This window comes from Atta colombica, unplaced genomic scaffold, assembly GCF_001594045.1.
Source record: "Atta colombica isolate Treedump-2 unplaced genomic scaffold, Acol1.0 scaffold105, whole genome shotgun sequence".
Lineage (NCBI taxonomy): Eukaryota > Metazoa > Arthropoda > Insecta > Hymenoptera > Formicidae > Atta > Atta colombica.
Window position 1 is genome coordinate 4,423,943 of NW_017259190.1, and position 8,666 is coordinate 4,432,608.

General features: G+C 30.0%; 4 protein-coding genes across 6 annotated transcripts in view; 3 read left to right on the forward strand and 1 right to left on the reverse strand.

The window, feature by feature from the left end:
• LOC108689187 (ubiquitin fusion degradation protein 1 homolog) overlaps nucleotides 1-2,018 on the forward strand; it is a 2,840-nt gene extending 822 nt beyond the window's left edge. Inside the window, exons 4-6 of one of the 2 annotated variants that reach the window (XM_018195858.1) lie at nucleotides 6-557; nucleotides 719-907; nucleotides 1,681-2,017. In XM_018195858.1, coding sequence (XP_018051347.1) covers nucleotides 6-557; nucleotides 719-790 — 624 coding nt within the window. In that variant the 3' untranslated portion in view covers nucleotides 791-907; nucleotides 1,681-2,017. Of the gene's footprint in view, nucleotides 1-5; nucleotides 558-718; nucleotides 908-1,680 lie in introns of both variants that reach the window. The other variant, XM_018195850.1, reaches the window with a different exon arrangement.
• LOC108689201 (vacuolar protein sorting-associated protein 29) lies at nucleotides 1,145-2,927 on the reverse strand. The gene is made up of 4 exons (XM_018195870.1): nucleotides 2,808-2,927; nucleotides 2,265-2,456; nucleotides 1,703-1,938; nucleotides 1,145-1,422 (listed from the first exon to the last, which is right to left on the reverse strand). Exons 1-4 carry the CDS (start codon nucleotides 2,808-2,810, stop codon nucleotides 1,305-1,307), a joined length of 549 nt encoding a protein of 182 aa, XP_018051359.1. The 5' UTR covers nucleotides 2,811-2,927; the 3' UTR covers nucleotides 1,145-1,304.
• Nucleotides 2,928-3,597: 670 nt separating this feature from the next.
• Nucleotides 3,598-6,156, forward strand: LOC108689585 (cell cycle checkpoint control protein RAD9A). 2 transcript variants are annotated; one of them, XM_018196451.1, is made up of 6 exons: nucleotides 3,598-3,676; nucleotides 4,098-4,300; nucleotides 4,361-4,525; nucleotides 4,781-4,937; nucleotides 5,039-5,210; nucleotides 5,371-6,156. In XM_018196451.1, the coding sequence occupies exons 1-6, from the start codon at nucleotides 3,643-3,645 to the stop codon at nucleotides 6,056-6,058; spliced, it is 1,419 nt and encodes a 472-aa protein (XP_018051940.1). In that variant the 5' UTR covers nucleotides 3,598-3,642; the 3' UTR covers nucleotides 6,059-6,156. The 2 variants fall into 2 exon arrangements, with proteins under 2 accessions (XP_018051940.1, XP_018051931.1); XM_018196442.1 differs by having other exon boundaries at nucleotides 4,098-4,525.
• Nucleotides 6,157-6,976: 820 nt separating this feature from the next.
• LOC108689424 (endonuclease G, mitochondrial) overlaps nucleotides 6,977-8,666 on the forward strand; it is a 2,155-nt gene continuing 465 nt past the window's right edge. Inside the window, exons 1-4 of the mRNA XM_018196185.1 lie at nucleotides 6,977-7,326; nucleotides 7,637-7,830; nucleotides 7,966-8,202; nucleotides 8,452-8,632. Of these exons, the coding sequence (XP_018051674.1) occupies nucleotides 7,078-7,326; nucleotides 7,637-7,830; nucleotides 7,966-8,202; nucleotides 8,452-8,632 (861 nt within the window). The 5' untranslated portion in view covers nucleotides 6,977-7,077. The remainder of the gene's footprint in view (nucleotides 7,327-7,636; nucleotides 7,831-7,965; nucleotides 8,203-8,451; nucleotides 8,633-8,666) is intronic.

Sequence of the window (8,666 nt, forward strand, 5' to 3'; positions counted from 1 at the left end):
CATAGATGATGCATAATCTTTTGCTGGAGGAAGGCGAGCTACTGAATGTAGAGAGTGTGTCATTACCAGTTGCGACATTCTCTCGTTTTCAGCCACAGTCAGAGGACTTCTTAGATATCACAAATCCAAAGGCTGTATTGGAGAATGGCCTGCGCAGCTTTGCCTGTCTAACTACAGGCGATGTGATTGCAATCAAATATAATCAGAAGATTTACGAGATGTGCGTACTAGAAACCAGACCTGGTCCAGCAGTTAGTATCATTGAGTGTGACATGAATGTGGAGTTTGCTCCACCAGTAGGCTATAAAGAGCCAGTACGAAAACCAAAGAAGGAAGACGATGAGATAGAGCATCTGGCTGATTTGATGCCGGCGCAGACTGGCTTTGTACCTTTTCAGGGTGAAGGTGTCCGGCTGGATGGTAAAAAACGCAAAGACATGCCCAAGCAGGAAACTGTAACTACCAAGCCGACTTATGTTCGCGGAATACCTGATTATGATTACCAAATAGGTACTCTTAGGTTCCTGCGAAATATGAAGCCAGTGAATAATAAGGAGGTAAGAACTTTAATTGGAGTTCTCTACGACATATAGAATTATAAATAAAATTTTGTCTCGAACTTTGTCGTGTAATGCAAATCTGTAACTTTATTTTATGGCAACTTCACACGGCATTACATGTGATTGTATTGTGATTAATATCATTTGTATTTTTTTAGACGAAGGATCCAGACGAGTTTAAGGCGTTTACTGGCGAAGGATTTACACTTCTAAGGAAATCCAGAAAATAATAAAATAACGAGCAATTATTTATTTTTAATTTATAAATTTATGAGAGAGAATGAATCAAGAATTTTGCCATGAATGAATGTTGAATTATCCGAATTACTATTTTAATAAGAATACACGTATGTTTTTATTTTTCTGTTATATATTTATCATAAGCAGAAAAAAAATTATTTTGTCTTTCTAGGAAAATAAAGAAATTAAATACTAAACTTTCTATCAAACGCTATGTAGGGGATAATTTTACAGAATTTTATATAGATATTATCAAGGGCAACTTTTTTCAAAGTGATTTGTTCATCAATCTACTTTTACAGAGAGAACTTATTTTACATATAATAGTGATATAATTTTATTTACAACAAAAATACGAATTACGTTTAAATAATTAATTAATTGATTAATCCGAGACAGATTAAAAGTATTTGACAAATGTTGAATATTCATGCACATAATTGCATTCTTAATAAATTTCGGGGTATAATCTATAATAGATACATTCTGGAAATTCCGATAGTTCTAACTTTTCTTATATTCAATTCTTTCCACTTTAACTTCGTCTCCGACCAATTGATACACATACGTAACCACCGTTGAACTTTGAATGTCCATCAATACAAATGATGGTATAACTGACCTAAAAACAAATTATTATTAAGAAAGAATTCCCATAGAATTTTCTTTTTACACTAATCATTATTGTAAAGATATTCTCTGTTTTTCAGAGAAAATAATTTATACGTTAACGATTAAAATATTGTATCAAATAATTAATTTAAAAATAGATTTGTAATAAAAAAAATAGAATATTTGAATTGAATCTTTGAAAATATATTTATTCTCAAAAAATATTTTATTCAATACACTTTAATATTTTTTCTTATATCATTTTTAGATCTTTTTGAAAAGAAACTTACGTATCTAGAGGATTGTAAGCTCCAGTAGCTGATCCAGGATTGATATAGAATTTATTTTCATGCTCATAGGCTTCAAATTTATGTGTGTGTCCGGATATGAGAATATCGACATCTAATTGTCTCTGTATCAAAGCTAAAGATTCTGGATCACCCCATGGAACCACTTGATGCCCATGGGAAAGTCCTATTCTAAACTGGCCTACAGTAACTACTTTCTGTTCTGGATAATTTAGATTCTGTAACAAATAAAATTTTTTTCTTTGATCTTCTGCACATAAATAATATTTATAATTATGCAGTTTTTTTGTAATTTAACTTATCTTAATCAATAATAATTTTATTTTTCTTGTTCTCAATTTTATTTGACATATCTAATTAATCCATTACCCATTTCTATCAATGTAATTTAATTTTAATCTTTCAATTTAATCTTGGTTAATTGAACCGAGATTATAGTTAATCTACATTGGTAGAAGACATCATTGTTTTGATTACATTTTAATATTATTCCATTCGTTCTTGTGCTTAAATAATTAAACAAAACTGTTGGATGAATATATACCTCATCGAAATCTCCTCTGACTACATGTACATCACTAGCTAATGTCTTGAGATAATCATAGGACTCTTTTGTACAAAGATTGCCAGTGCATAAGATATGCTGTATTCTTCCTGGTACTAGCAGTTTCTTGAATTTACTTGGGAGGCTACTACATCTATGTGGAATGTGTAAATCTCCTAATACCAACACAAGCTGAAAAAAATTTGTTTCTGTAATCACTTTTAAATAAAAGATTTTTAGTATGTATAATATTAAATTGTCTTTTTTTAAGTAAAAAATATCTATATATTTTTTAAAGTTAGAACTTTATAAAAATTAACAATTATAAATTATTGAGGTAAATTGAAATAAGTTAAAATATTATTTATAAGTGGAAAATGATTAAAGAATAAAAAATTTAACTGATTTTCTAATTACACAATACGAGTTTAATGCATGAAAGAAATTATAAATTAATTACAATACTACATTTACTTTAAGGTTAGATTATTAAAACAATTTTCAATTTTTAGTATATTTATTGATTATTTATGTGTTACTTACCATGATTTTTGTAATTATTTCCTTTTGAAATGTTTCGATATTTGTAATCTCACGATATCAATAATTACTATAATATAATGCACAAGAGGCAGTCAGAGGCTGAAACGTCAAACATAACACCGGAAGTATACATGCATTCATACATGGACGGAAGTCAGCACTCGGCACGAGAGACGAATTTCGTACTAATCTGCGCAGATTCCAAATACGACCATTTAAACGTTTATGTCGCGGTAATTTTGAAGTGATGACAGAATTCGAGGAACCAAAAATGAGTACTTGAATTCTAAAAGCTCCTCCACCATTCTCGCTGATTAATTTCATCGACGGTCCTCTTTTCTTTGTAAATAAAAATACATTCACCCACAAAAAAAAACGGATTACTATAAATTATAATTATATATATATATAGAGCCGATTATATATATGGCCGAGATGTCCACTCTGATTTCTCTCTGATTATAGTAATTATAGCAATTGATTTCATAAGATTTCAAATCGTGAAAATAAAAATCTCAATAATCAACAAGGAAATTGCACTATCTCGATTCCGAATATTTTCAGTTTATTCAAAGCGCTATATTTTATTCACTGTTGCAGATCTCAAATATTATTTTATCTATGACATAACCTAGTTTAGTCTTTCAACCTGAATGGTCTTCAAATTTATTATTATTGCGTTTATGGCCGCGCGTGAAAGTTCGAATGAGCAGTGTATTGTTTTGTTAGAATTGTTATAAATCGAAAAATTTATATGTATATATTTTATATGTATATATACATATATATATATATTTTCCAAATTTAGTCGCGTATAGAATAAAAAATATTCAACATGAGATGCGTCATACCTGGCGGTAACATCAAAAGTATGTTTATTATTCTCTTAATTTTTTATTGGAAACATCAGAATTGCTGTTTTATAGCGCAAATGAAATTCGTCAATTTAATTCAACATTTTCTATTACATGACTAATTTAATCTTTTATATTTATTTGTTTTGTACATTATTATTTACAAAAGAATGTATTAAATGTTAGAGCTAAATAAGAGGCTTGTTCTGTAATTCTTAACGACTCTAATGATATCATTAAATTATCGTTGCGCTGTACTGTACACAAAATCTGCGCAACGACAATGCAATGATATCATTGCAGTCATTAAGAGTTACAGAATAGGGCCATAAAACTTCTAAAAAATTTGATAAGTACTAGAAAAAATTCAGATAAATATAATTTCTTAAAGCTTTTTTGTACTGAGTTTTTTAATTAGCATTTTTTATTGATGTAGCTTTGGCAAAGGCAATACATACACTAGCAAAGATTGGAGATGAAATGTATGTGAATCCTCAAGAGGAATCTATCTCTTTTCGCACAGTCAACATGGCAAAATCGGCATATTCGAACTTCACGTTTCACAGAAATTTCTTCTCCTATTATGATCTTGGAAATCTCGATGAAGAAGAAGCACAAAAGTGTAAAATTTCAATGAGGGTAGTATCTATTTCATATACATTTATGTACATGATATTTAACTTATTCTACAATTTACAGAGCGCAATGACAGTCTTCAAATCTGCACATACATTGGACAAACATGTGGAAACTTGTCACATTCATTTGGAGATGGATGCCTGTAATTTAGTATTTATCTTAAAATATAAAAATGGTATCAACATGTCCCATCTGATGCCTATTTTGGATTCTGAAAAGTTGCAAGTACACTAAAAACATTTTTCTTGTTATAATTGATTCTCAGATACGATTTAGAGTCTACTTAATGTTTAGAAACTACTTAAACTTGATTAATTCTATTAATTATTTATTAAGTATTTTCAAATATTCTAAATATTTGAGTAATTAAATATTGAGTAACAATTTTTTAATATCATAAAAAAGAAAACATCTGAGGATCAAATTTTCATCTGGATTTTATTGATCGTATTAGATAATGAATTGATTTGGATTAAATAGGCATCGTACACTAAGGCTAGTATGTCCAATGAATTGACGTCACGAGCTCGAACATTTACAGAGGCTCTGCAAAATTTTCCACAAAATTTGATCGAAATAACGCTCCAGATAACGCCACATAAATTATTATTTAGAAACTATGTAGATGACGCATCACGTAAGAAGTGTTCCACTTCTAGCATAAATGCAAACTAATGTAGTAATTAATATATTACTGTTAATTAATGTCAATTAATACTACAGTTACATGTATTACAGTTATGGTAAATACTACACGTACCCAGCTGGCTTTTGGTATCGGAGAATTTGATCGTTACACTTTTGGCAATGAAACAAGTATCACATTTTGTTTAAAAGAAGTTAAAGCTTTACTCGTTTTTAGTGAGAGCGTAGGCATTCCAATTACTGCAAGTTTTGGAACAGCAGGAAGGTATACATCAAATTCTTAAGCTATTTAATATTAAGTAGATATATATACTTTAATAAGTTAAAGATTAATATATTGAAGTATTATTTCTCTATATCAATAATAAAAAGTGAGCATTTTATATTTCGATAATTATTAATTTTTCAATGCAACATTTTTTCAGACCAATATTGTTTACGGTGAAAAGTCCAGCTTTTGAAACGAACATGCTATTATCAACTCTAAGTCCAGACTGTGACAGTCAGTCAGACACATCGATTGTCAGTAGACAAGTGCAATCTATTCGAAAAAAGAATGCTTCGAGGAGTACATCCAATCGTGTTAATAAAGTATCTTCGAGTCGAATAAAAAAATCTATCAAACCTACTGTTAGTGATGTGTCCAAGAATACGCTAGTAAAAGAAAAAATTCAGTCGGACAAAACACACAACGAAAATAGGAATGCTCCTGTGAGCATCGTTAACGCAAATGCTAATAATTCTATAAACGCTTATGAAAAAAATTCACATATGCCAATACAAAATTGTTACTCTGTCGCATGCAGTCTTGCTAGTACATCTTCGGCGATTAGTAGGAAAATTTCGGAGAACCAAAGGAAGTTAGTAAATTCAGTATTTTCTAGCATTACAAAGAGAAAATCATCGGATGATAAAGTAAATCAGAAGGAGAAAGAAGATACAATAGTTTGTTTTGACCTAGACGATAATGTACCGCAGTCGCCACCGCGTAAAGTGGCCAAGAGGGCAAAAATAGTGTTTCAGAAATGCTTTCAGAATACTTTTGATCCGCGAATGTTACCTGGTCATGACACTATCTTGGTAAAGGATTCCGATGAGAGTAACAGCGATTGATATTATTTTGTGAGAACTTTTATAATGACAAAAGAACAATTTATTTGCTCATAATAAAATATTATATAATTTCATAACAGATTTTCTGGACAATTAACCAAGACAATATTTAAAGTAAATTATTTATTTATTATTTTGAATAACATTTTTCTTTATTTAAATCAGTAATCAGTTCACTTTTTTTTAATTGAAAATTAAATTTTCGTTTAATTTTAGAGTTTTAAATAAAAACTTTTCAACCTGTTCAAAATGTTCTTTTAATATTAAGTGATTCACTTGTGTAATCTCTCATTACTCTTGATTAATAATTATTTTTTTAAATAGTTAGTATATGTTTAGTTATATGGAATTTCATAAGAAACTGAATAATTTGAAGTAATAAAAGTATAGATGTGCAAGAGAATCATGTTTACAAAGTAGATCTTGATGTTGTATATATAAGATGTTCTGATTGTAAAAATCTCATTGTAAAAATAAAGAATTTTTATACACATAAAATACCGCCTAATATATGAGTATGTAAGAAGTTATTGCTTTATATTTACCACTTTTCAGACTTATTTATTTTCCGTAAATGATTGGAAATTAATGAATTGTGCACGCGCGCGTGTATGTGTATGTGTGTGTAGTGCGTGCGCGTCGAATTTTCATTTATAATTTTCACAATAAATTAATTACAATAAATTAATAAATTTTCTTAAGACAAAATAAATTAATTGAATTTTTCCACTAATAGAAATTCCACTAATAGAAAATTTACATCATCAGAATTAATTCTCTTTCATAACAAAAAATAGATCAAAGTACCACACATGCATATTTAGGATATTATGCATATATATATAGATAATATATATAGATAATTGCAAGATAACACATGCTCGTTCTAACTTTACCCGACATTGCTGTAGTGAGTTTCTAACTGTCCTTAACTTTGTTCATTTCTCGCGTCGAACACGTTTATATAATTACGGAATTAGCAATCACGTGGGAGAGAAACAAAGAGTAATGTAAATAGAATGAAACGAATAGTGTTTAATTTAACTGCTCTGACGAGCGTAGGTTTGGGGGGCTGGTGTTTGGGCAAATTCTCCGAACAAAGGCGATATTCGAAAGACAATGAAACGAATGTGTTGTCAGCGGTGCGCTTTCGAAATTTGCCGTGTTTGCCTCTTTTCGGTACCGTTTCGGCGGCTACCCCTTTGACACCTGTTGGAAGCAACGATATGGGCTCCAAAGTGTCTTCGACTGCTACAAGGGTATCGCAAGTGAGTGAAAATCGAGATCAAGAACGATGGACTAACCTTTCAGATTTATTTAATTACATATGTTATATATACATATATATTTATATAGTAGCGACAAATAAAGAGAATTTCGTAATTTGCAATTGATTTTTGAAATCATTTATTATGTAATGATAAATGATCTAATAATAAATATAATTTGATGGCATTGCAAGTAATAAAAGAATTAAGTATCTTAATGACATGTAGAAATTGCTTAATGCTACAATTATTTGTAGCATTATTATAAAAATGCTAATAGTCGTATTAGACCTTGGTAATATTGCGGCAGATTATGAAATTTGGTTTTCCCGGATTGGATCATGTCAGGTCGTATGAGGATTTTGTGCTCTCTTATGACAGGCGAAACAAAATTGCTCATTGGGTATTTGAGCACTTGACCAAGGAGAGATTGCAGTGCAACAATGAAGTAGATCGCTCAAAGTGTGAGTTCAAGCCTGATGAGAGTATACATCCTTTTTTCAGGTAAAGAAAATAAATTTTTTTTTACTATTAATTTTTAGATTATTCTTAAAAAAATCTGAAAATTTATTAATTAAATTTAATAGATTAAGTCAATCAATTGAGACCGAGTTTTAATTTTGTGATTGATGCCAACAGATCACAAAATACAGACTACAAAGGAAGTGGCTATGATCGTGGTCATCTGGCAGCAGCTGGGAATCATAAAGTGGATCAGAAACACATGGAACAAACCTTCTTCCTCACTAATATGGCACCACAAATCGGAAAAGGCTTCAACAGAGATTCCTGGAACAGACTGGAGAAATATGTTCGAAAATTGACAAATGTTTATAAGGATGTTTATGTGTGTACAGGACCGTTGTATCTTCCTAAGTGCGTTTACCAGTTTTTACTTTGTAAATTTTGTCTATTTTCATATTATTATTATTTATCTTATTAATATTCAATTTTTCTATTATCACATATTATATATGATGCTGCGCTTGCTTGGCACTGAGACACTAATATGTTTCCAAACTATTGTTATTTTTACTATAAAGCTTAAGCTTCGCTTGTCTTATTCGAAACTTAATTTTGAAAAGTATTGTAATAAATTTAAACACTGTTACTTTTTATTTATAGAAGAGAAGCAGATGGAAAAAAGTATGTGCATTATGAAGTGATAGGCTCAAATCATGTGGCAGTGCCTACACATTTTTACAAAGTGATCGTTGGTGAAACCAGCGATGGCAAACTTGAAATGGAAGCTTTTGTAATGCCGAATACGCCGATTGATGATAATGCGCCACTTACTAATTTCCAGGTATTCCAAAAAATTACGTATATATATATATATA